Here is a 27,186-nt window from a genome sequence, read left to right as displayed (position 1 = left end):
GCAAGAAGTAGCATGCTTAGAGCGGCTATGTTATTATCGAATATACAGTACCTTACCAGACTGCAGGTAGTCCCAGGGCTGAAATGCTAAGGAATGGATAACACTGTCATTAGGATGAGCTGCTAGTTCATGAGGAACAGCAGCTGACAGCACTGCCAAGACATGAAGATGGTTTCAGCCGGCTGCACTGACTGCCGATGTTATTGATGTTTCCTTCCCCATGCATCTGTTTTGCTCCTTTGTATTAACACAGCTACTGACCCAAAAGAAGGCTCCTGGAGCTGCTTTACCAAGTGAGAACTGCTCAACAGCCATCACACCTCAAGGCACTGCTCAGCAGCAGCACCACCAGCACCCCAAATCCAGCCCATCTCAAATATTCATGAATTTACTTACACTGAGTCCCCACTTCCCCCAGCCTGCAGTCCAGGATGAAAGGCAGCAAGAAGACATCCCTAAATACCATCTCTCCTCCTCAACATACAAGACCCAGGACATAACACCACCCATCCCACAACCACACTTCCTATCTCCCCTTTCCCTCCTTTTCCTTTCCTTTCTTCCCTACTCCCTCACCTGCCCCACATTATTTCATTACCGTTAATCCTTCCTACTCATCCACCTCATCTCCCAGCCTAAGGTGCAGCTGGGTTTCACACAGTGTGTGTAGGGCCATGCTTCCCACCCCATAGCATCCTTCCCAAGAGGATGTGCTCTAGGAGCCTAATACAACTCTGCTGGCTAGTACTGCTCCAAGTTCAGGGTCACTAAAAGCAGGGATCAACCCAAGGTAGATGCAGAAAAAGGACCCTAAGGGCAGTGGCATCCTCTGATGGGTGCATCATAGAATCCCAGACTGGTTTGGGTTAGAAAGGACCTTAAGATCATCCAGTTCCAACCCCTGCCATGGGCAGGGACACCTTCCACTAGAGCAGCTTGCTCCAAGCCCCTGTGTCCAACCTGGCCTTGAACACTGCCAGGGATGGGGCAGCCACAGCTTCTCTGGGCACCCTGTGCCAGCACCTCAGCACCCTCACAGGGAAGAACTTCTTCCTCAGATCTAATGTGAATCTCCCCTGTTTATGTTTGAACCCATTACCCATTGTCCTATCGCTACAGTCCCTGCAGGGGCTTCCCCACAGACAGGCACATCCCAAGCAAGGCACACAATAAGCATGGCACACACTAAGGACACTGTCATCCTCACAGGAGTTGTCACTCCAAAGAAGGTGTCACTCTTAGGCACATGCTTTCCAAGAAGGGTATCACCTCCAAGCAGCGGCACCCCAACAAAGGTGCGCTATAAGGAGGGTTCAACCCAAGTAGGGGTGCGCTGCAAGCAGGGTGCGTCCCAGGGAGCATCACTCTTAGGCAGCTGCACCCCTCCAGGGAGATGCCAACCCAGGGAGGGTGCTACCAGCAATCAGATGCACCTTCTGACAGGAGCCGTCTCCAGCCACGTACACCATAAGGAGAGTGCACCATAAGGAAGGTGCACCCCAAGTAGAGTGTCCCCAGCAGGCAGGTGAACACCACGGAGGGTGTACCCTAAGGGTGGTGTCACTGCAAGGAAGGTGCCACTCCCGGGCTGTTGCACCCCAAGGAGGCTGTACCTCCAGCACAGCACCCCCCAAGGAGGGTGTCACTCCCCAGCAGGTACCCCCAAAGCCGGGTGCACTCCATGGAGAGCTGAACCCACCCAGAAGAAGGGCACGCCCCGAGGAGGGTGTCACCCCAAGGCAGTGCCGCCCTACGGGGGTGTCACCCCCAGGCAGGTGCACCTCTGGCCGGGCACACCCCAACGAGGTGTCAGCCCCCCCCCCCCAATCCGTCCATCCATCCATCCATCCATCCATCCATCCATCCATCCATCCATCCATCCATCCATCCATCCATCCATCCATCCATCCATCGCCGCCGCCGCGGAGGGCGCGCTCCTCCCCGCCCGCGGGGCCGCGCCAGCCGCCTCCCGCGCACCCGGCCCCGGTGCTCCCGGCGCTCCCGCCCCGCCGCCGCTCCCGCTGCCGCCGCCGCCGCCGCCCGCCGAGCCGAGCGGAGCGGAGCGGAGCGGAGCCGGGCCGGCCCTGTGCATTGTGGTCCGTCGGCGGGGGGCGAACATGGCCGAGAAGCAGAAGCACGACGGGCGGGTGAAGATCGGCCACTACGTGCTGGGAGACACGCTGGGGGTCGGCACCTTCGGCAAAGTCAAGAGCTGAGTACCGCGGCCGTGGGGAGGGCTCCAGGCTGCGCACCCCCTTTCTCCTTTCTCCCTCCTCTAACGCGGGCCTCCGCGCCCTGCATCGCCTCCCCTCCGCGGCGAGGCCGCGCAGCATCCCCGGGGGGCAGCGGGGGGGGAGCCCGGAGCCGGCCCCGTGGGCTCGGGGTGGGAGGTGCCCCCTTCTCGGGGTGGGGTTGTGAGGAGGGGAATGGGGCTCGGAGGGTCGCGGGCGGCGGGAGGGAGATGGAGCCCTCGCCCTTGTGTGCTGCAGCCGCCGGTGCGCCCAGCAGGACCCACCAAAACTTTCCTCCAGAACTAGGAGGAAGGTGATGGGAAGGTTGGGCAGCAAAGCCGGCACTGACGGGCATCCTTCCCTCGCCGTGCCCAGGCTCCGCTCCCTTCTGCCCCTTCATTCCCGATGAGGCGGCAAGTGCTTTCGGGTGGGTGTGAGGAACGGGGAGTAAAGGGGGTTCCTTCTGCTGCCCCCCTGTGCGTTATCCCTGGGGAGCTTGGGAACTGGCTGAGACCGGCAGCAGGCGGGGATGGAGGGTCGGGTCAGGCTTGGGCTGTACACGGGGATTCCTGTGTCATTCCTGCCAGAGTAGTCAGCTTGCATGTTCAAGGCGCTGCTTTGCTTTACCTGGTTTGCAAAGGTTTCTGTTTCTTTTCCCTGTGAATTCTGCCGTGACAAGCAAATTTCAGTTTGAATCAAGATATTAAAAAAAACCCAAAACCAACCAAAACCCAACAAAAAGTGTTGTCTAAGCAGAATGGATAGCGGTGATTCCTGGTTGGAAATGGATTTTGTTCCGGCCAGGGCAGTGTAGTGGCTGCTCGAAGGGGTGATGTGCCTGCATGCAGCGACTGGAGTTTTAAAATAACCCCAAATTTGACAGCAGGGGAAAGAAACCACCACAACCACTGGAGCTAAATCCACCTGTGACCATTAATCAGGCCCCTAAAAATATATTGCCGTGTTTAATCCCAAACCACAGCTTTACTGACTGAAGAGTTATTGGAATAAGTACTTCTAACAGTAAGGACCATTGAAATCACTGGTGGATACCAGCAGACCTCAAAAAGGGCTCCAAAGACAGGGTTTTGTCCTTGCAGACCAAATTAAGCCTGCCAACAATAGCCTTTTTTCCTTAACTACCTTCCAGGAGTAACTAGTACAAACACCCCCCACTCCATATATGACCTTAGTAAAAACTGACAGTTTCCAAAGAAACATTTCAAATGGCATAAAAGATTTCCTAGCTCAAAATCCTTTACAGGTACATAGTATCCTTCATATATGCATATATATATATATATATATACACGTATTTTATATATATATACCCTCTGGCCCCTCAATATTTAGCCTACAACTGACAGGTGTAATTTGCACTCGAGATTGGAAACTGAGAAGAAGAAACTCAAGCTCCTATTTAGACAGAATTCCAGCATTTTAATCAAATGAGCTTTAGAAATAGCTGCGTTCACCCTGTTTAGCAAGAGACGTGAGAAAAAGGAAGATTTTGGCCTGATTGGTTCAAGTGTTGTATATGGTGTGTGTAATAATTGCTTTTACACTAAGAAGGCTGGTGCAGTCGGTGACATTGCTTGTGGGTGGTGTGTTTTCTTCCAACACGGCCTTGCACAAGAGGCCTTTTACTCCTCAAGGTTAAGAAATCATAAAATTACAATTGTCAAGGTTTATAATTGTTAAGGAAATAAACAAAATGGCAATGGAAGAAAGGATTTAGTAATGATGGGCTACCAACCAGAGCTCGAATTTGTGGCTGGAGCTGAATAATCACTTTGAGCCATCAGAAACCAGAGATGTAACAGAAAAAGTCCCTGCTGCCCCACTGGGATGTTTGTTCTGGGACATCAGTGAACGGATCCTCCTAAAAAGTAGCTAAATACTGCAAGAAACTCCTCGTTTTAAGCCCATTCAGTTCCTTGATCTCATTTACAGGAAGACTACTCAAGGCTTTCTTCAGAGGGGGCCAAATAGGTTGGCAGATGAGAGCAGGATTTTAGTGCTAATACTGAAATTGCAGCTGGAGTTGGTGACAGAAATACAGCATCTGTTAGAAAAGAGGAAGGTGGCAGGAGAAACTGTGGTGGATGCGAATGTGGTGGATGGGTAGGAGGTCTCATGCTAAGGGTCAGCATTACTGCACAGGATTTTGCCAAATACTAGGAGAGTTGGAGGTAGTTATTTTCCCTGTCCTGCAGGCTAAAAATAAGGTTAATTTGGAGAAAACAACTGTGGAAATGATCTTGGATTATGACTTTAGTGAAGCAATGAAGGAAGGAGGTGGCATCTCCTCCACTGGTGGTTGGTAAGGATGGGTTAGAAGAACTGCTGCTGTGTTTGTCACGGGCACGTCCCACCCTGCAGGTCCCTGCAGACCTCTCCCGAAACCACAGCCCTTGCACAACGAGGTTCACGGTGGTTGCAGCTTGGGGACCATCAGTCAAAATCCAGCAGCACAAATATTTTTCCATGCACGACATTCCCAATGGCCACTTGGTGGTTTCTTACCCACACTTGTTGGCCACCAAGGTGATCGGTTTGCGGTCCCTCAAGGACCGGCAGTGCATGGGTGATGTTTATGTTGGTTATGCTGAAACCTCATAACGCTATGAATTGGGTCAAATCCTGTTTTCTCCTGCACTGTGCCATTGCTGCTGAAGAACAAACCTTGCGTTGGAGGGAAGATAAACTAATGGAGACTGAACAGATGAAGGGAAGGGAAAGGAAGGATGATATAACATGCGAGCAAGTGGCGCTGGGGTAGAATTAATAGCAGTGTTGCTAAATATATGCTTTGGATGGATTTCATTTTTAACTTTGGGCTAAGATAAAGGCTGGCACAGCTGGTAGGAAAGGAGTTTTCTCACCCCTCCGTAAACTTCTACATTCCACTGAAGCATTTGCAAAACTTAACTCTTTGTGCTTAACTGAGCTGCCTCAAACACGCATCTAGCGGTAGGCTTCTTTGGTACCTGCTGTAAAAAAAGCTATGCTGTCAAGGACTTTTAATGATGATCTCGGCTTATGGTGTTATAAACACTATTCCTCCTCATTTTTTCCTTATAAAAATAACTAAATTAGAAGGAACTTCTTTCAGAAACTAATTCTATATATCCCTTCCCTTCTTTCCTTAGCAGCATCTGATGCTGAAGTGTACTTGTGCCCAGGCAGTCACATGTGCATGTGGATGAGGGAGCAGCTGAGGACACTCACACTGCATCCTGTTTGGTGCCAGTTTTTGGAGTTTAGGGTCAGCATTACCACCTAACCCTTATGGCTGGGTTATTTTGCAGCACAGTGTGCAGTGCTTCTCATCTCAGTGTGAAATCCATCTTCACTGCTCACTCCAGTTGCTCGTTTTAAGCTGTGGTAAACCTTACCTGAGTATTTGTCACTAGAAGACAAGATATGTGTTTAAATCCCCTTTCTAATACTGCCACTCAGCCCCTTCTTCTCCTCTGGGCTTTTAATCCAGGGAGTTAGTGAGAGGAAAGGAGAGGGCTCCCTCACCACCACCACAGGCCACCATTGCCCATCCCTGGGGTGAGGACAAACCCCTTAGAGACGAGCATCCCAAGCATCATCTTCCATGCTTATGCTCATCCTGGGGCCAGATTATCCCATCAATGTGCACATGGAGTCAGTGGCAGTGACTCCTTGAGCAGAGGGAAGGTTGTTCTTGCTACCCCATGTCAAAATTCCTGCATCTGCAGGCTGCAGCCAAGGAGACCTGAAAGGCTTCAAAGTCTCCCACCACATAGCAAATTATGTTGTGTCTTTGTCTCTATTTCTCAAGGCGTTCGAGTAGGCTTAACAAGCCACAGGGGACTGGAACAATAATATCTCTGTATCTAATGCTTACTGTAAGCAAAAGATGGATTACAAAATAGACTGTTTATTTTTAATTATTAATGTGTTGGAGCTAGCAAACCTTCACAGAGTTACACAGTGTTTGTCATGGATGGAAGGGAGACGAACTCTTCAGCAATGGTATTAAAAACAATAATTATTCATTCCGGGCATGGCCATTTATTTTTTTTCCCAAGTGCATAATAAAAGATTTTCAAAGCATAAGCTGGGGTAAGGCCAGAAGGGATTGTCTTGAAACAAAGGATGGCAGAAACCAGGGGTTTCTTCCTAGTTCAGTGTTAAACCTCTTTCTGTTGCTGTTCCTCAGTTTCCCAGCTAATGGCTGCGTGTGTTACATTTCTACCATGGACCTGAGTGAATCAAGGGCAGCTTTCAAAGCACAGGTTCTTGTGCTCCGGGGAAAGAGAGAGCAGAGGTATTGCAGTGCTATATTTGACCAAATTGAATGCTGCTGGTGAAAGACTTGATCTCAAAGACACAGAATCATAGAATGGTTTGGATTGGAAGCGGCTTTAAAGCTCATTCAGTTCCAGTCCCTTGCCATGGGCAGGGACACATTCCACTAGAGCAGCTTGCTCCAAGCCCCTTCCAACGTGGTCCTGAACACTGCCAGGGATGGGGCACCCACAGCTTCTCTGGGCAAGAGAAGGTGTGGATTCTCTGTCCCTTTTGAATGTCTGCTGAAGATGTCCTATGCCCCCCTTTCATGCCTTCCCCAGCCTCCTCGGTGTAATATACACCATGACAAGCTTGGCAGATAGAGATCAGTACCCTTTATAAGATTACTACTGGCACAACTTGGGGAGTATTTCTTGCACTTAACGAAGAGGCTGTACCCTGACCCGTTTGCAAGCTGCAATAAAGCTTGAGCACGCTTTTGTGCCCCTTGCACACATGCTGCTTTGCAGAGGCTTCCTCCAGTACTGCCCTGCTCCCCTCTTTCCAAGGATGCACCGGGGAAAATGCCTCCTCGGACTATTTACAGCACAATCTTTGCACCGCGAGAGAGGAATTATCTGCCTCCTCCAGCCCTCAGCTAATCTCTAAATTGCATCTATACTGCAAAGCTGAGTTTATTTTAATTTCACCTAGTAGTTTCAAGTATTGCGAGGAATAAAATGGACGTGCAAAGCGCTGCTTTAATTTTCAAGGGCAGTAAAGTGTTTTATTTTTAGGATGCTCTTACTGAGGAAAGAATCTCTGGTAGGTCTTATCTGGTGGCTAATAATAGTGACCTGGCATGCCCTGAGCAGCGCCGGCGCTGCCGCCCTGCCCTTCTCACGCCGACTGCTTACTCCGCTTGCTTCTGATCAGCTCATTAGAGCCTCCAAAATTACAGTCTAATAATGTAATAACATGGTTTGCTTGTAATTATTAACTCCTTGTGCTGTATGTTAGTACTGGAAGGGTAACGTTCATAATTAAAGAGCACAAATATTTACTGTAAGCAGGTTTTCTGTGCAGTCTTTAGAAAACCATCCGTATGTTACTGTTTTTAATACAACATGAATTGTTGAGAAGGGGTAGCTCATGGCCAGAGAACCCTTTTGGACATCAACATCCAGCTGACAGTTTCCAAGCAGTTTCTGCTATAAACTTCAATATAAATCGTGCTTCCTAGGAGCTTCATATTTTGTTTGTATAGTCTGTTTATTGATAACAAATGGATCGGATGCTGAATCCATTTCACATTATTGTTAAGTTAGTGCCAGTCCCCCAGTGACAGTGGTGCTACTCCTAGTCTGTGGTTGCCGTTTGTCCCCGTACACAGGAGATAAGCATCATCTCAATGCACCAAGTGCCCATTATAAAAACCCATCCTGAAGTTTGTATCTTTTCTAACACCACATTTTGCTCTTGCAGTACAGCAGTGTTCCTGCAGCCTGTCATCAAACCAAGAAGCACGCTTAAGAAAGTATAAATAGAAATTCATTTTAGTAATGCAAATCCTGCAGTCCAATTTTGGGCAGGGAAAATCCCTGTATCATTTTTTTAAAGAAGTGTGATGGTCTAGTTCTAAGACTTGGTTTATCAGGGGTTTAATCCACCAGTGTGTTACGGTGGAGATTCTCCTTTTCTATTTAAATATATCTGTTTATGATTAATGCAGCTTTTACATGCTATAAACCCTTGCAAATTAGCTTTGGGTATGACCTCTTCCAGTAACTCAGTGTTTTATTTAGTGGAGTGTTTTTTGTGGAGAAGTCTCCTCCCTTCTGTCTTACATGACTCCAGTGGGAAAACAATCAAGAGACAAAAACTAAGATAAAATATTTCACCCCCTCGTATTTTGTTATTTTTCCCTTCAAGAGTTGTTTTTTGCTTATAAATCAATGTCCTAAATGGCCTATGTGAATCTTGCTATACAGTTTAGTGACTTTGCAATGCTTTCTTTCTAATAGTTGGCGAACACCAGCTGACTGGGCACAAAGTAGCAGTAAAAATACTCAACAGGCAGAAAATCCGCAGCCTGGATGTGGTTGGGAAGATCAAACGGGAAATTCAAAACCTTAAACTCTTTCGGCACCCTCATATTATCAAACTGTGAGTACCCTTCTGCCTTTCAGCTTACTCGATCTGCAAAGACTTCAAGTTCACAATTGACTAGGTTTCAGGAGATGGCTTGGAGTAGTAGATGATGTTAGGTATGTGGTCAAGGTTTTGCACATTGGAGCTAATCATTGCTTTTTGAGAGACTCCCACTAATTTATGGAGGGGACACAGTTGACACTTTGAGCAATGATGGAAGATGTTTCTCCCATTGGGAGTAACAGCCAACAGACCAATGTCCCTGCATCAGGTTTTGCTCAAAGCTGTGCTCTGTTGAACACAGAGACCATTGTAAAGGTGTGTAGGGAAGGTCTGGGCTTTCCTGTGCTGGGATGCTATTAAGAGTTTTTGTGATGATCCTATTTAAGCTTCAGATCTCCAGTATTGGAGCTGCTGAGAATTGCGCCTGAAGACCGGCGGCATGGCCAGGCTCATAGAGTGAAGCCTTGGCCCAAAGTCAATAGGATTTATGTTTTAATAGCCTGATTACCCAGAGCTTAAAGGAACATTTCTTTATTATTATTTATTATTCAGACATAGGTTTTCAAAGTTGCCACTCTGATGAACCTGAATTTAAGTTGTAAATCAGCACCTGCACTCCAGCCTCTGGGAATCCTTCTCAATCCCCAGTTTGTGCAGGCAGGCCACATTAACGAGGCACTTGATAATATCTTTGGCATTTCTGTAAAAGAAAGCTGTTGAATGGTAACTGCAAGGAGAAGTTGACATTTAGGTCAGCCTTAAAACTGGCATGAGATATAGCAAATACCTGGGATTTAGAGGCAAGGGAAAACAAATTTTCTCTACAGTTAAATAACTAACCATGCAGCAGCTGTTGACTTTAGAGTAACTTCACAGTTCCATGGATTTATTGGAGAACAGATTGGTATTATTTCATGAAAAACCCAGCAAGAGTCCCCAGCTGTGTACCCAGCATCCTGCAAGTTAAGTCCTGGTCACACATTTGTCGAAGTATTAAAGCCTAAAAATTAAACCCAACTTAACAATGTAAGTGTCCTATGGTACATACTGCAATCATGAAATACAGTGATAAAAGAGGTGAGGAAGAGAGACCTTGGTGCATAAACCTGCTCTTTCAATAGCTTTTTATGTGTATATAAAAGAAATAGTGGGGCAGTTAACAGTAGCTGGGATGTCTGGGTCCAAAGCACTTCAGAAAAATTAGGTTGATGCTGTTGATCTTTATGGGGCTACCACCTGTTCACTGCTGATCTCTGAAAACGGTTTGAAATGTGTTTGTGACAAATTCCAACCCACCGAAATTCGGCTGTAAAAAGAAAAAAGCAAACCACAATGTATGTGGAATAAAAGAGAGGGGTGTCTCAGATGGTGCTGCTATGAATGCCTGTAGCAGCATTGACCTCAGCTGATGGTATTTTATCAGCTGGAACACTGAAATGGGTTTGCAGCGCTCAGGGATCATACTGAACGAAAATGGAGAATAAATAATTTGCAAGTCAAGGGTGGTGTTCTTTTTATTTTTTTCCCCATTCTAGAATATAGAGGGATTTAATATTTGAAAAATAACTTTTTGGGGTGCTCATCTTTGTTTCTAAAGCTTTCAAAAGAAGCTCCCTCTAGTGCCTAGAGTTCTTCATCTTCTTTATGCTTTATGCAAGGGAAACCAACTATACCCCCTTCCCTGCCCCCTGCAAAAGAAGCATTCATTTCTAAAGCTGTTGTTGCAAATCTTAGCCAAAATGGAAATTTGTAAGTCAGGACAGTCCTTAGTGTCACAGGATTGTCTGGCAGAGATTTCAGAGGATCATTTAAAAGCTTGAAGCAAAACTGTAGGTCTGTAAAAGAGATCCTTTCATAGACAAGGGAAAGATTATACTCAAAATAAGAGATGGCTTTTCAGAAGTGGAAAGCAGTTATAAATGCAAGATCCAAACAAATGCTTATTTTAAGTGTTGACATGAATCTGTTTAAAAGCCTTTCCCTGTTCTTCTTGATTATTTTCTTAAGTAATCCACTTGTGTTTTTGAAGGTACCAGGTCATCAGCACGCCAACGGACTTCTTCATGGTCATGGAATACGTATCCGGTGGTGAACTGTTTGATTACATCTGTAAGCATGGACGTGTAAGTGCCAGTGCTGTGCCCAAACACAGCCCAAACACCTGTGTGGGAAGAGGATGGTGTTTAGAAGCAAAACGACTGCTAAAGGGAGCACAGTTAAGGTTAAGGCCCAAAATAGAAGTTGCTTCACAGCAAACCCATCTGAAGTGTCTCGTACCCGGCTCACACAAACGCTGTGTGTGATTTTTTTTTGCAGCGTTCTCTGATGTATTTCCATACGCAACCCAAAGCATCCGAGGTAACGTGTTGCTTAGTGCAAATATTTGGAAAACTAGCATAGTTTTATCATTTTTAGCTACGGGTTGCCTGTCAAAACCCCCATGGTTCAGCAGCAGATTTACGGCATGAAAAGGAAGACGGCTCGGTGTGGTCTCCATCCCAGTCGTTCACCTCCCTGAGACTCCCCCTTGGTTCCACGTCAGGGTTTTTGAAGACTTTTAAAGGATGTGGCTTATCTGAACAACGTTCTCAAAAGCCAGTAATCCTGCTGGTTATAAATCACCTGAGGTGTAGGTTAAACCCATGGAATGTGGTATTATGGTTACAAAGAAAATCACTAGTGTCTGCCCCATGGACCTCCTCATAGTCAGGGAGCAATTGCAGGGCAAGGAGATAAAAATGGGCTTAAGTGGACATTCAGAGTAAGGTTTCAGGTGAAGGATCAGCCCATTATACATTTCCTGTCTGTACAACAAAAATCAATGCATTTATAACTAAATGGCATAGATTAGTGCACTGGTCGATGGAGTGGACTCCACTTTTCTGAGTGTAGTTCTGATTTCCAGCACGTTTCACCCATCTGGATCTTTTCAGTGACTAATTTGGATCTTTTCTGGATTTTTGCATACAGAAACTAAATTTTTCATCAAGTGTTTTTAGGAAATAATCAGTCAAAATAATCATTCTCCTCATCATTTTAAATGTAAGTTCTCTTAATAAAAGTCAGACAACTTTATAGCTAATTTAAATCATCACAGTATTCCACCTTTAGCTTTTTTTTCCCCAAAGCCATCTGTCCATGAGGAATTGCTCCCTGCAGCATCCTCTGCGGTGTTTTGTCCAGCCTTGATCTGCATGTGCTGTGTAAGAGAATTGGTCCTGTTGGGATAGCAGGCCATTGCCTCATAGGTGCCACCAGCACGTTCTTGATAGCTCAGCTAAATTCAGGTTTCTAATTTCATCTTGGGCTGTATCATTTGCAGAGACTAGCACATTATAAAATGCAAGGGGGGAAATCTGCTTTATTTGCTGCTTCTGGTCACAAGCGCACTGTGATTTTCTCTCTGTGCCCTGGAACGTTTTGGCTCCTTGCTAAGTCAAACCTTCCCTTGCCAGCTCTGCACGCAGACCAACCTTCAGGACTATTATTTCCCCTTGCCTCTGTAGGTTGAAGAGGCAGAAGCTCGACGCCTTTTCCAGCAGATTCTCTCTGCAGTGGATTATTGCCACAGACACATGGTAGTCCACCGAGACCTGAAACCAGAGAACGTGCTGCTGGACGCACACATGAATGCAAAGATAGCTGATTTTGGTATGTGACCCCAGCAGCATTCCAGACATGCAGCCAGCTCCGCGGCGCTTGCTGGAGCGTGTCCGTGTAGCACGCCTTACAAAACCCAGAGCCTGTTTTCCTAACCACTAAGCAGTTGCTTTACCTGAAAAGCCCACAGTTGTAAACACCATCCCTTTTGAAAAGCAGGGATTACCTACTGTAGGCTGCTTCTGTACTGCCATTAAGAATAGAGCAGGAAAGTAATGCAAATCTTCACTATGTTTTAGTATAATCACCTAATACAAAGATTTAGCTGATTTATGTATAAGACAGACTCAGTGCAGTTAGTTCCAGGTTGAGCTGGCTGCATGTTTATTTTCATGCATGTTCTCCATAGGTTTTGCCATGTGCTCTTGGCCTCACTTTGTTTTACAAATGAGCAGTAACAGGAGGCTGTTAGGTTGCATTCCTGATTGAAATCCATTGGAATAGCTGGGCTACCAGCCGTGTCCTGATGACTCCTTTCTAGCAGTGATAAATCCTTTTGAAGATTTACTAATTTCACACCCCAACACAATTCCTATTTAAAGGAAGAGCTCTGGGATGAATTATGTCTCTGTTCCTGTGTGCTCTGGGATTTGCAATTTACAGAAGCAAAATTAGCCTGGAGTGAATATTCTTTGGTTGGACATCAAAATAACAATAATGATGATAATTGTGGAGGAAGTTGTGAATGCCCCATCCCTGGCAGTGCTCAAGGCCAGGTTGGACACAGGGGCTTGGAGCAAGCTGCTGTAGTGGAAGGTGTCCCTGTCCATGGCAGGGGGTTGGTACTGGTTGAGCTTTAAGGTCCCTTCCAAACCAAACCAGTCTGTGCTTCTATAAGAATCATCAGAATTTTCAGATCAGCTCAAAGGAGTTTTATCTAAATTAAATGAACGGTCCCCCCCTCAAATTTCCCCCTCCATTTACAATACCTCTCCTTCTCTGTGAGACACTGAGTTCTCTGTGCCTGGACCCTCACATCAAACATCACTATACACTAAACATCTTCTTTTTAGGATTGTCCAACATGATGTCAGATGGCGAATTCCTACGCACCAGCTGTGGCTCCCCAAATTACGCAGCCCCTGAAGTCATCTCTGGAAGGTAGGACATTCCACTTCTCACCAGAACCTGTGTGAGCACATAGTCTTTAAATGTGTTCTTGGGATTGGAAACAGCTTTGCACATCTAGTCAAAGCAGCTGGGTCCTGCCTTCCAGCCTGTATTTTATGTTTAGGTGAATCTACTGGCAGAAATCTGAAAGTATGCTTGGTTATTGCAGTACCTGCAATAGCAATAGGAAACCAGGTTTTGCTAAAGGTGTTCACCTTGGATGAATTAGGATAGGAGATGTTGACTATATTGCTAATTAAAGAGGAGGGAAATTACTCTTAGCATGCAAATACTGAGGTTTCAGATGGAAAGGCTTTTCCAGATCACAACCTTCTCTCCTGCCCACCTGTAATATAAAATAACAGTGTAATGAGGAAAACCGTTCACTAGCAGAAGAATCAGGGAGATCTTTAATCACTTCCCTACATTGTTGAGCTCTTGTGTTGAAGATACTTGTCTTCTGGTTCCTTAGGCTGGGGTTTTGTTCATGGCAGTAGTCTCAACCCTTATAACTTTGTTTCAGATTGATGACTTGAGTTGACAAACCTCCAGTGTGGTTGCATGTTGCAGCATGCAACATCTGCACAACACATGGCACGTTGAATGCATTCTGCAAGGGTGAATCGGACTTTACTATGTTGATACAGAAGTGTTACCTCCTATGTTTTACTGTTGGGAACCTAAGTTACCCAGACTGTGCTTATTTCCCTATCATCTCTCTCTATAATAGCATACCAAGGATTGCAAATACAGATTTCAGTCCTCTGTATGGTCCTTCAAACTGCCCGTCTCATTTTGTGACCCGTATTTTTGAGCTGCCCTTAGCATGAGCAGTAGTTTTCCTGTATTTCCAGCACAGAATTTTGCCTATAACCATAGCTTTTAAATACAACATTTTGCTCAAAGTGTGTTTGCTGTGATTATGGTTATTTTATCCCTGTTTATGTCAATATAAGTGTTGGCAGAGTATCCTAGGAATTAGACTAGCATCCAAAAACCCTGTTGTGACTACAGCTCATTGTGCGAAACCAAGTAAATCCTCACTGTCAAGAGGGGGACCAAGCCAGAAGCTCTACCATGAGTCCAAATAAATATTATTAGTATTATTTCAATGTCGTTTTCAGTAAAGGCCAGACGCACATTTAGGAGACAAGGCACATGGCAGATTAACAAGGAGGATTTAGTCCCTGTATGCAGAGCATGATTGTTCCAAGGATACAGGCAATACAGCTTATTAGCAACAAAAGTTGAAATAAGACCAAAATCAAGCCTACACATTGCACTTTTTCACTGCCTATAGCTGCAATACCATTTGTAGTACCAGTCATGCTTAATACCCCTGATTAATATCCCAATCTGCCGTGTCAAAGCTACAGCAGAGTATGCATTTATGAGAAAAAGACACGATCCACTGTTCCTGCAGTGGGATGAGTGCATTCCCACTGGGTGTGCGGGTCAGGGGAGCTAGTTCCCAGCTCCTGCTGCCTTTGCTGGGTAGAGCATAAAAGCAGTGGAGTGTGACAGCTCAGATTTCGGAGTCCTAAAAGTGTATCTCGTTCAGGCTTAAAAGTCCAGTCAGCTATTCAGGTCATGCAGTTATCAGCAAAAGGATCAGGCTTCCTATCTGTTGGAGTTGGGCATGGAGGCAGGATCAAGAAGGCATCTAGCTAATCGTCTGCATTTCCAAACTGACATTGCTGCTGTCCCTGGCCTCAGTGGGGAAAGTCTCACCCTTGGGTATGCAGAACTGGTGTTGTAGTGGTGTTCAGGGAATGGCTGTGTGCATGACTGGCGCTTTTTGTACATTGGTGTGTCTGTGGGGGTGCTTTTCAGGAGGAGCGAGTGCAGGATGCTGAGGTTTCAGGAAGAGACTTCTCTATTTCCATTTGAACCTCTGTGTTTTGGTAAGGTTTGACAGCCCAAGGGTAAGCACTGCAGGAATGCATCAGTTGTAGCAAACCAGATAAACAAATAGAGCAAGCAGGCAGCAGCAAAGTCAGTATATTTGGGGTGTCCAGACTTGGTGATGCCAGGGAGCACATTAGCAGCTGGTCAGAAGCAGGAGTGCTCATGTACCAGCACACACACTTCAACAGAGAGTAAATGCTCAAAGATGTATTACCTGCTGCCATTTCATCTGCCTCGCTGAATGAATGGTGTCCCTGCCCATGGCAGGGGGGTTGGAACTGTAAGGTCTCTTCCAACCCAAACCATTTGAGGCTTCTATGAACAGAAATTGGTGGCTGAGCCCTTGGGGCAAAGCAATAAGGAACCTGGCAAAGCTCTTGGAAATAGGGGTTTGCTTTGTGGAGGGTCTGGCAGAGGCAGGGATGTGCATGGCCATCCAGAGAAGCGCGGGCAGCCAGCACCAGCTCTGCCGTGTCATTTCCCCTCACTCCTCAGTGATTTTGGCTTAGGCAGGTTTAGCTGGGAGCATCCATGTGAGCGGCCCTGGGGTGGGATGCAGCTCTGGCCTGGTGGAGCTGGCAGCAGGTCCCCAGCTCACCCGGTACAGCCTGCACCCTAACTAAGGAGAGGAGGACAGGGGATGACACCTTTCTCCTGCCTTGCCTTCACCCAGGCTGTATGCTGGTCCAGAGGTGGACATCTGGAGCTGCGGTGTTATCCTCTACGCCCTTCTCTGTGGCACTCTGCCTTTCGACGACGAGCACGTCCCCACTCTCTTCAAGAAGATCCGGGGAGGTGTGTTTTACATCCCAGAATACCTCAACCGCTCCGTTGCCACTCTCCTCATGCACATGCTGCAGGTTGACCCCCTCAAGCGAGCAACCATCAAGGACATCAGGTCAGCCAGGGTGGGATGGGGTTGGCTGGCTGTGCTCGGGGGGCTCTGACAGACTGGTAGCAGAGGGCGGTGGTTGTCCTGGGGGTTATCTGCTGGTGTGTGAGCAGTAGTCAGCTAATCCAGCTGATTTTTGTCCCAAGTGATTCAAGGAGCATTCATGCACCCTTCTGTGCTGATGGAGAGATAGGTGAGGATGAACAGGGTGATGATTTTGTATGTATTTTGTGTGCCTGTGTATATATACATATATGTGTATATATAATCCTAGAATGGTTTGGGTTGGAAGGGACCTGGTCTTACATATATAAATGTTGTTTTATTGCATTATAAAATAGCCTAAAAAGCTCTTAAAAGTGCTTAGCAAACCCAGCTATATTGCACAATGATTCTAAGAACTTAATATCCACCAGCCATTTTTCATAACTTTATTTCAAGACCACCTTCCCCCAGATACCAGTTCAGAATAAGAGGGTAATCACTGTACTTAGTGTCTATCCAATCAAAAAGGAGAAGAAACATAAGAATTACTAACTTAATCCATAAATATTGGTTATAGTTTTAAATGTGAGCAAATGGTTTATCTTTAAATGCAGCAAAGTCTTCTTGTGTAGTCAATGAGTGCAGTGCCCATGAACCTTTTATCTGCATGCCTCAATGTGGAAATTCAAGGTAAAGGGTACAATTGGGTTCTTATGCATGTATGTGTGCCCACAGAGATCATTATAAGTTTATGACTGGTAGCAGGACTTCAAAATTCTCACTGTCTGAGCCATTTTAGAAACATTTTGTTAAACTGGAGACTGTTAAGCATTTTATGAGGTTTATAGTAATCATTACATCCCACTGGTGTGCTAAGCATATACATAAATGTTACTAGGACATTCAGGAGTTCTCAGGTTTTTGATGTATTTGCAATGGATGGCCTTAATTTTACCCTTCAGGGAAAACCAAGTAAAATGCCTGTTTTATTTCTGAATTCTTTAATGCTAGAGGATTTAATTACATTATAGAGCAGCAGCACTTACGGTGAAATTACAGTTGTTCTGTAGACCCTATAGACAAGGTTATCATTTAATTATCACTTAATTATCATTGACTTCATTGTAAGTCAGTGGGAATTGGGTACCTGGATAGCTTTGATGCTCTGTATCTCTATCAGACCCATAGTAATCAAAAAGTGTGAGCATCTCATATGTGCTGAGCTCTTACTTCAAAGCCATGTGAGCCAGCAGCCATGCTTGTAAAGTGTCATTACCATTGCAATACTGGGGTGCCCATGCAGGGCTGGGTTGAGCTCAACCTGCAGCTGAGGATTCATATTGGACCAAGCGAGGGCCTGGCAGCAATGGATGCCCCAGCCCTCCTTGCACAGAGCTCACAGTGGCTCCTCTCTGCTTTCCCTAGGGAACACGAGTGGTTTAAGGAGGAGCTGCCCAGTTACCTGTTCCCAGAGGACCCTTCTTACGATGCCACCGTCATTGATGATGATGCAGTTCGGGAAGTTTGTGAGAAGTTTGAATGCACGGAGTCAGAGGTGATGAACAGCCTGTACAGTGGTGACCCTCAGGACCAGCTAGCCGTGGCTTACCACCTCATCATCGACAACCGGAGGATCATGAACCAAGCCAGCGAGTTCTACCTCGCCTCCAGCCCCCCCACAGGCTCCTTCATGGATGACAGCACCTTGCACATCCCTCCTGGGGTGAAGCCGCATCCCGAGCGGATGCCGCCGTTGATAGCGGACAGCCCCAAAGCGCGATGTCCTTTGGATGCCCTCAACACCACAAAGCCAAAACCTCTGACTGTCAAAAAGGCCAAGTGGCACCTGGGAATCCGCAGCCAGAGCAAACCCTATGACATTATGGCCGAGGTGTATCGTGCTATGAAACAGCTGGACTTCGAGTGGAAGGTAGGGAGTGCTGCTGCTTCTTGGTGGCCTTCAAGGGTCATTTTCCCATGAGCTGAATTGCTCAGGGATGTTAGTAAGTATGCTCACAGCCTCACCCAGTGAATGCCCCCCACCTTGCAATCATCCCAGCTCTTTCTTGTTAATATAAACACGCTGAATTAAGATGCTAGCTGTGGTTCAGTATCTGTTGTGTTTATTTATGGCATGAAATAAAGGCTTGCTTTCCAAATGCTCTTAGCTTCTGGATGGAAAGATGATTCTGCCTCGTTTAGCTGCAGGGATAAGAGGAGCCAGACACATTTCTAATTTTAGTGGCTAATTCCTTGCGAGGTCATCTTGAGTGCTCCTGAGCCAATAACCCTCATTATTTGTGCTTGGGTCCTGTCAGTCATGTGTGCTGAAATGGCACGATACGCATCTGCATAAAAGATGCACAGATGAGGGGAGCAGGAGCATTGATGTGGTGGCATTTTCCTTGACAGAGATGGAACAGTGCTCGTGGACCAGATGTGCTTTCAGACACTTACCGATTCCTTGGTTTAGGCTCAGCTTCTTGAAGCTTGATTTAAGCCCAGATGACATTTTAGTTGACGGTACTCACTTCAGATATTTCTTCAGAGCTACGCAGAGTTTAGTCACAATCTCTTTCAAAGACAGATTAATAAATCCCTAAGTTAGCCGTGAATATCTGCTGCTGAGCCTGATTCCCTGAGCCTCAGTGCAGTTGCTGAGGTGAGCTCTCCTGACTCATGGCCTTTCGTAGCAGCCTCATGAGAGCATCAGGAGCAAGGTAAGGAGAATTTCAGCCCAGATCTTCATCACCAGAGGAGATGATACCCTCCTCGCTCCAGCTCCCAAGGGTTGTACAGTGTGAAGGTCATTGTGCTGCTTCTTCAAAGCCTTCTATCTCCTGCTTATTTTTATTAATGTTACATATCTAAAAGCCAAGTAGCACCCAGAAACCTGATTTCACTGCACCAGCCAGGAGATGAACTGTCTTCAGATGCATATACCCTAACTATTCTATGATTCTATATGTGTGTGCCAGCCAGACATTTGTTAGTTGCACGGTTTTATAGAGAGTGAACAAACCTGATGTATTTCTGGTACAGCTTCACAAACCAAGTCAGCCCAACGTCTTTATGTGGGCAGTGGAGCTTATTTTGTAGGAGAAGGTTTCACAATAATTTTTCCCACCCTAAGAATAACTTCAGATGTGACTCTTCATCAAAATAGCTTTTCCATCCATGCAATTGCTTTGTAATTATAGCACAGAGAAGATCTCATTGCAAATGAGGTGCAGCAGATTGTGGGGTGGGAAGCAGCAAGAGAAAATCCACAGCTCAAGACTGATTCATGAACACTGAGTTTAGCTGCGCTGATGGGAGAAGTTGCTCCCCCCCACCTGCCCAGCTGGTTTCATGGGCAAGGTCCTCATACGTGGGCACATGAGTGGACTTTTTGGCTTATATAGCCATTGCTGCTGGCGAAGGAGACATCAGTTCGGTGGCTGGCAGATGGGTCAAAGCAGCTTCATCTGCCAGCAGCTGGTGAATCACAGCCCTATGAAGCATCTTTCTTAGAATAGGAGCAAATAGGATGTGAAACCATTTAATTCATTTTGTAGGCATTGTTCTTTCTAGAAACTGTTTTTACTCCGAAAACGTCTTGCTAGTGCTTAAAAAAACATAAGGGAAGAAATGTTCTGCTTTCTATCTTGAGTCTTACACCCAAAAGCTTGTTTCTCACTGCAGGTAGTGAACTCCTACCATCTCAGAGTGCGCCGCAAGAACCCGGTGACAGGCAATTATGTGAAGATGAGCCTGCAGCTCTACCAGGTTGACAACCGCAGCTATCTCTTGGATTTCAAAAGCATCGATGGTAAGTGGGAAATGGTGCAACGCAAGATGTAAGAACACATAAAATGGCCAGTTTTGAAGCTGATAATAATAGTAACAATAATAATAATAAATCTTTGTGTTTTGAAATGCTTTTGCAGCTACTTCAAGTCAGTGGAAGCCCCTTTGATCAATTTGCTTCCACTACTGTTACTAGTTCCATACCAAACATGCATTGCAGATGCCAAACTAATGCCTCTCTTTCTTTGCTCTATTTTGAATATTGAAGACGATGTGATGGAGCAGAGGTCTGGCTCGTCCACGCCGCAGCGCTCCTGCTCTGCCGCTGGCTTACACCGGCCAAGGCTGAGCATCGATGCTGCCGCGGCCACCGAGTGCCAGTCACTGATGGGCTCCCTGAGCGGCTCCTTTGTGGGCAGCATCCCCTCGGTGACACCGCGCCTGGGCAGCCACACCATGGACTTCTTCGAGATGTGCGCCAGCCTCATCATGGCCCTGGCTCGCTGATGAGTGCCACCGAGGCACCGGTCCTTCCGCACACGGTATTGCACTGTGAGGATCTGGTCTGACCTGTCCGTCCCTTGTTTCTTCTGCTTCGTTCCTCCTCCTCCGCCCCTCACCACTCCAGACTGTGACACAGACCCAATTCCAGACCCAGAACATACACCCCTCTACCAAGGCACTGAGGAAATCAAGAACAGCTTCATTTCATTCACAATACTGTGGTGAAATGTATCCGATATCCTTTTTTTGCCTGGTGAACCAAATGGGAAATATTGGCATGACTGTAAAGTAGCAAATGTATCACTGATGTTTTGGAACACACCTCCCCTCTGGTTCATCCTGAGTTAACTGAGTGCTGGCCAAGCCTTCTGAGATACAGGCAGCATGTGATGAGATTGATGTTGTGTCCCCTTTGCTGTGCAGAGCAGGGGCAGGATGGGCTGAGCCAGGTCAGAGGGGTCAACCAGGAGCTACAAGAAATGGAGTGGAGGGGTAGTGAAGCAGCTCTGCAGCATTCACACCCGGGTGCCAGCAGAGTGCCAGCCTCTGGTAACATTTTCCTCCTAAAACTCGCAGCTGCTTAGATGCTTCTGCACTAGTGCAATATGCCATGCCCTGTTTTTTTCCCCATGCTAAAGATGGGAAGGTGGGATTTGCAAAGGTCCTGTTGGAAACCTGCCATGGAAAATCCTGTAAGTGTCAATTCTTTACAGAGGAATGTCCCTGAAGATGCTTTGTTTCTTCTCACAAGAGCCCCAGACGTTACTGACCTGCTCACCACATTCAGATGCGAAGGCTGCTTGCCTTTTAACCAGCCCTTAATCATCATGCCCAGCCAACACGCTCACTCTCCCCTGCCACACCACCAGTTCCAGCACCTCAATCTCAAGCAGGAGTCCAATGAGCCACCAATGGACAGCAAGATGCTGATGACCCACCTGAAAACCCAGCGCTTTGCCCGCACTTCACCCAAGGGTGGGGATCCAGGCGAGATGGAGCAGCATCATGCCGCTCCGGAGCACTTACCCCTCACCTTTCCCATAGGAAGCCTTCGCCTGTTGTCACCATCCTAGAACTGCTGCAGATCTGCCTTCCTTACCTCCCTGCTCACCGCTTCATGCTGCTGGAGGCTTGCTTTTCATGCTGAAGGGCTCTCCCATCCCGCTGCTGCTCACCGGACTGTGACCTTCACCACGCCACTGATAAGGCAGGGATATCTGAATCCAGAGTTTTACTCTTTCTTTACTACTGGTTACCTGAAGGATAGGGTTTTCTTTTTTAAGACAAACTACAGGGATTTTTAAGGTTAAATTCTTGTTATTCAAGAGTAAGCTCTAATGCATGTATGACTACTTTGTGTAAAAGAATTCTTATTTTTTGATTACCTAGGTTTAATTTCATGGGCCTCTGCTTGGCTTTGCTATGGTATTCGATTCCATTTACTTGATTTCAAAGAAAGATAATAGTCTCATCACTCAAGAAGAAAATGCTTTATGAAAACGTCGCCAAAAATATCCAGGGACAAACACACACGTGTTTATTTTCTTCTCTTTTGGGGGGTTTTGCTTTAAGAAACAAAGCAAAGGGAACTTTTGCTGGTCCCAGGTATGTGGTCATTCAACTTAACTTAAAAAACTTTAATCCATCTTTTTGATAGTTTCTTATGACCCATTAAGGGGTTTTGCCAGCTGTTTTGTTTTGTGTACAGTTGCACTTTAATTTATACTTTCTGCAAGTTTCTATGGGAAGCAAGGAAGGGAATGACACATTAAGCCTTTTGTACTCATCATTTTAGGTAATGAAGACAAATACAGGATATTTTTGCCATCAACTGGCAGTTCAATGGACATTTTCAGCTTGAAGTCCCTTTTTGTTTCCTTAAGAAACATAAAATTGCCTTACTTTTGTTACAGATTACACTTGGATTCTCACTAAACGTGACTTTACAGCTCCTATTCTTCCAGAAGCCGCACAAAATAGAAAGCTTCTAAACAGTTTTGCTGTTCTTGTCTGCGAAATCCAGCACAGCAGTGGTTGGGTTATAAACCCAGCAGCAGAACACTTTTGTTTTTAGAAGAAATACTGGAAATATTTGTAGTACTCCTAGGTTTTGTAATGATCCTTTTATGATATGATCATTATTGAATAAGTACTCTGGGGTGGAGGATGGCTTTGGTTCCTGTCCCTGGTGGCTATCAGATGATGCGTGTCTCCAGCGCTGTGGTGTGAGCAGGTCAGACCTGGTGAGGATGGAGAATCTAGACTCCTGCATGCAAAAAACAGCCCACCCCAGACTCAAAGCTGAGCAGCCCACCCAGGTCTTTAGCAGCTTCCAGATCAGTGCTGAGACATGAGCAAATGCTGAATAAACAGCCCTAATGGTTTTGGGTGCTGGAGATAAGCCCCTTTGGAAAAGAGCAGGAGAAGGCAGCTGAGCGGCCATAGGGATGGACATTCATTTCCATCCAGGAAATAGCTATGAATGTCCATACCCCAGCTATGGAATGTATTTGAAATGTAAAAGTGTTTTTAAATCATCACTCGCAACTGAGCATCTTGCCAAGTTGCTTGTCCTGGAAACATCTGTAGCCCGGTTGATAAGGTGCTGGTGCAGATTATATTAGATATAATCTGTGGTTCAGGAGCATATAGATGTACAGATGTCTTGCCTTAAAAGGACACTTGTCCTCTGGGATCTCCTACCCAGCAGAACTAATAGTATTAAACAGCAGCAAATGTTCTTGGGAGGATATATTTGCTTCCTGGAGGTGAGTGGGATTTTGAGGTGGTAAAATAAGCCCTTGTGGCACTTGGCATCTTCTCAGACCCATGCAAACATAAACTCATGTATGGATCTGCAAAACCAGTCCTGCCTAGAAGGCAAGACGAATGGCTCAGTTTTCCATATGGAGAGACGCAAAGAGAAATGAAGCAACTTTCCTGCTTGATGTCAGCAGAGGCAGTGGAGTGAGTAGGACGGATGGAAGTTCCTCTTTGACGAACCCATTGGTTGAACTGTCCATTACAGCCTTACCCAAATCCACGCTGCATATTGAAATATTCTGAGAAGTTTCACTCTTCCTTTAATAGTGTATTCTTTTTACCTTCAGATAAGCTGTTTTCTGGTTCCTAGCTGCAAAGAAGCTGCTGACCTCCAGTTATATTTTTCCAGAGGAAAAGATTAACTTTTACACTGTTACACTGTGGTCAGGTTTGGGTTTTGAGTTAATGCTGGTACATGCATGTGCATCGGAAAAGCAGGGAAGACATATCTGAATTACAGAAACTTGAATTACTCCAAGTGCAATTCTTCAAAAGCCTCTGGACAGCTGTGCTTTGCAAGCCACAAACTCACCCAAACTTCGCTTCAGCCCAAACGGGAGAGAGACAAAATGCAAAGGATGTAGAGGTCAGAATAGGTTCCAGAATTAACCTCCAGCTCTTGGGTGAGTGCATTCAGAAATAGCTTGTATTGTATTAGTTGGAAAACATATATATGTATGCATATATAATATATACATATATATATATTTAAAAATGTGGTTAGCATCCCTGTCAGTGGTCTCTCAGTTTTATTTGCCCAGCAGCATAGGTGTGTGCCCTGGATACCTGCCATCGCACACACTAATCTGAGCATGCGAGAGGACCTGGAGAAAAGGGATGGTATTTTTACACCCTCTTCTAGATAAAGCCCATGAGTAGCTTAGCTGACCCCATTGGACCCAACACAGCCTTGTCTGGGAAAGGGAGGAGCGGAGCCACGAGTATCCTGCCCTTCCACACTCCCTGGACAAAGCCCTGGTGTCAATGGGGTTTGGGGCACTGTTATTTTCGGGAGTCAAAGCTGAGCAGGCAAAGGCAGAGGGATGTTTATTTCCTCTTAACAGGTCAGAAATGCATCTTCAGTGCGTGTCCAATTGAGCTTCTCATAAGGTGTGTACAAGCACAGGGGTATATATACGGGCAGTGTTGTAAAAAACTTAAGCAAGTGGTTGGTATCTGTTGTATATACATTTTTTTTGTGTGACTATGATGCCATTCGTATTGGAATAGATGAAGTTTGAACAAAATAACCATTCTGTCTACTCCTGTTCATTTTACTGCTCTTTACCATCAGTCATCTTGTGTGCACCCAATGGAGAAGGAAGAGAGACCTATACACGGTATGTGAAATCGTGCCTTCAACATACATTAGGACTGCTGGAAGTCGCAGCTTTATTTCAAGAGGTGCACAGATTCCCCATCTTATGCAGAATCCCACCAGTGAGACATGCAGGCCGTGTTTCTGAATACTTGAAGTACCATTTGTTATGCAATTATTTGGCTTCACCCTTTTATTAGCTGGGGGAAGAAGAATGGCGCATCCCTCCCTTTGGATGAGCCAAACCGATCCTTGTTCCAGCTCCTGCAGTATTTTACAGGAAAGTTTTAGGATCTGTTTTTATTTCAGATGTATGCCTACTAGAGTCACTTTTCTTAAGATCTTACTTTGATATGGGCTTTCCATTTAGTGCTTTCCTTTGGCTTCCTTTTATATTCCTCTTCATCATTCACTTAGAAGAAAAGCAACAGCTTCCTGTAATTGTGAATTTCTAGCCTGCCTCTTGGACACAGAGGTACCTAACTCCCATGCCTGAGAGGTGAACTGGTGTTCAGAATTCCCACATTATAAAGCACTGACTTTTGCAGATAGCAAACCTGGCATTATGTGTATTCGATGCACATATCTTTGCTCGTTCTCATCACCAGAATTAGGAGAACTGGACAGTAAATCAGAGCTCTAGGTGCAAAGTATGAGCACACTTTTGGTGTTAGAAAAAGTCCGTTTTCAACAAAAGCCTTGAAATTCCTGCTGAAGCTGCCTTATTTAAAAATCAGTTTATTTGTAAGACTCATCTCCTTTTATTTCAAGTTTTGAATAGTTTGTTTAACCTCATCTCACAAAGCTGTGAAGTAATACTGTAGACATGGTACTATTTATTCTTGTTGCTGAAAGCATGTTCATGTGTTCTGTATCATGTTATATTCACGTGGTTTGTACCTCAATGCGTTTGTGGGGTTTGTTTTTTCTTTCAGAGCACAAAGCAAAACTGAATCCCAGGATAACTGTAGTGGCCATGGCCCAGCATCTTTGGGCAGACAAACCTCAGCTCTAGGAGAGAGGTGAACCAGACTAGTCTATTGCAGTTTTTGGTTTGTACTATAAGGAGTATTTATGATTTATAGTATGTATTTATGGTTATTTTTTGGTTAAAATACTGAACTTTAAAAAGCTCTGAGTAGAAGAATCCAGTCAAACATATCTTTAATGTGAAGCGCACAAAAAACCCCGAGCTCTACAAATACCCCATCCTTCTTGGTATTTTCTATTTTGTCAGCTGATGGACTGGAGAAGGTTTGGGTTTCAAATGAATTGTTATAGTACTTTCTGGGGTGAGCTTTTGGGTACAGAGCCTAGGTTCAGTTTTGTCCTTTGTGCAAGTAACTGTGCATTAGAATAATCACAACGAAGCCTTTTACCTCCCATTTATGGTGTGGAAAGTGTTTCTCGGTGTACTGCACTGCATGTGATTGATAGCTGTCTCCATGGTTGACATTTGCACTTTAATAAACTCGGAGATGAAAAGAGGCAAAAGCAACAAATCCTTAAAACTCGCTTTTTGTACAGCCCCTTTTTGACTTGGCTGGTAGTTTCCCTCTGGAGATGATGCTCCCAGCACATTTGATCTGCGGGACCATGGACGTCCCCAGGGCTTGGGAGGGGCAAAGGGGCAGGAAAGGGAATTAAAATACATACATGAATAACATAAACAGGTTCCCCAACCCAAAATACACACCAGGAGCCGGACCCAAAGGTTTTCTACTGTATTAAGGTGCATCTAGCAGAGCTGATGGACCTGTGCTGACTCCAATCTCGACTCCTTATGCAGAAGCATGGAGAGAAGCATTTTATAAGGTACTGTGCAAAAATAGCCTCTCATTGCAGGAAAGGTGCTTGGGGGAGAATTTTTGGACTTAGTTCCTATATACTTGTGATGCAGTGGGATGTAAATACAGTTAAAGCACTGGATCTCTAGTGAGTGCTCCAGTTCCATCCCTATCCACACTCTCCTTTTATGCCATTTGTGTGAGACAGAATTGGCTTCTAAGAAATTTCAGTTCTCCCTCAGATTCAGCAAGTCACAACTGTTATCATGGTGATTTCCATTTTGAGAAGAAACAGAGAGGAAGAGCGTTTTAAATTCATACGAGAATCATTTTAAGTTCTGATGTGTTAAGGATGCACCAGCAAGGCTATAAAAGAAAAAAAGGAAGAGTTTAATTTCCTGACCGGTATCTTATAATCTTAGTATAGCCAGCCTGTGGTTTAATTGAGGAAATCTTAGTTGCTATATGTAAAGCAGTTTTGTATTGTCTTGAGTCATCCCATACCAAGCGCTTTCCTTCTGTGCATGCATTGGACTCTGTCCATGGAGGAAAAGAGTTTTACATGCACTGCAAAGCATCCTCACATTGAGTCAGCTGCCAGCACTAGTGCAGAGGTTTGTGTTTTGCATCTAGTTGGGTTGCAACCCCACAAAGACTGTGCGTAATTGCAGGGGGAGCGGGGCCCGGTCACGTATATCACAGGATGTATGGGGAGGTTTCTCTTTAATTAGTTTAATTTAGAAAAGAAAATCTTAAGTA

General features: G+C 45.5%; 1 protein-coding gene across 5 annotated transcripts; it reads left to right on the top strand.

The window, feature by feature from the left end:
• Window positions 1–1,980: 1,980 nt before the first annotated feature.
• On the top strand, window positions 1,981–26,153 carry PRKAA2 (protein kinase AMP-activated catalytic subunit alpha 2). Of its 5 annotated transcripts, XM_061451156.1 has the most exons (10): window positions 1,981–2,211; window positions 8,522–8,663; window positions 10,681–10,774; window positions 12,158–12,302; window positions 13,325–13,412; window positions 16,003–16,227; window positions 17,632–18,136; window positions 19,891–20,017; window positions 20,264–20,537; window positions 21,213–26,153. In XM_061451156.1, exons 1-9 carry the CDS (start codon window positions 2,118–2,120, stop codon window positions 20,500–20,502), a joined length of 1,659 nt encoding a protein of 552 aa, XP_061307140.1. In that variant the 5' UTR covers window positions 1,981–2,117; the 3' UTR covers window positions 20,503–20,537; window positions 21,213–26,153. The 5 variants fall into 5 exon arrangements, with proteins under 5 accessions (XP_061307140.1, XP_061307139.1, XP_061307143.1 ...); XM_061451155.1 differs by having other exon boundaries at window positions 20,264–26,153; XM_061451159.1 differs by having other exon boundaries at window positions 1,982–2,186; window positions 20,264–26,153.
• The last annotated feature ends 1,033 nt before the right edge of the window (window positions 26,154–27,186 follow it).

Source organism: Pezoporus flaviventris, unplaced genomic scaffold, assembly GCF_033815535.1.
Source record: "Pezoporus flaviventris isolate CSIRO_AGI_PZ_B2104156 unplaced genomic scaffold, CSIRO_AGI_Pfla_v1 ptg000013l, whole genome shotgun sequence".
NCBI lineage: Eukaryota > Metazoa > Chordata > Aves > Psittaciformes > Psittacidae > Pezoporus > Pezoporus flaviventris.
Note: the sequence above shows the minus strand (reverse complement) of the source record. Positions and strands in the feature narration are given on the sequence as shown.

What these genes read in the sequence shown, in the direction of transcription:
- PRKAA2 (XM_061451156.1), top strand. Translation starts at nt 2,118, where the DNA reads ATGGCCGAGAAGCAGAAGCACGACGGGCGGGTGAAGATCGGCCACTAC. An exon ending in TGCAAAGATAGCTGATTTTG is followed by an intron (nt 12,303 to 13,324) that starts GTATGTGACCCC and finishes TCTTCTTTTTAG; the next exon opens with GATTGTCCAACATGATGTCA. An exon ending in CCTGAAGTCATCTCTGGAAG is followed by an intron (nt 13,413 to 16,002) that starts GTAGGACATTCC and finishes GCCTTCACCCAG; the next exon opens with GCTGTATGCTGGTCCAGAGG.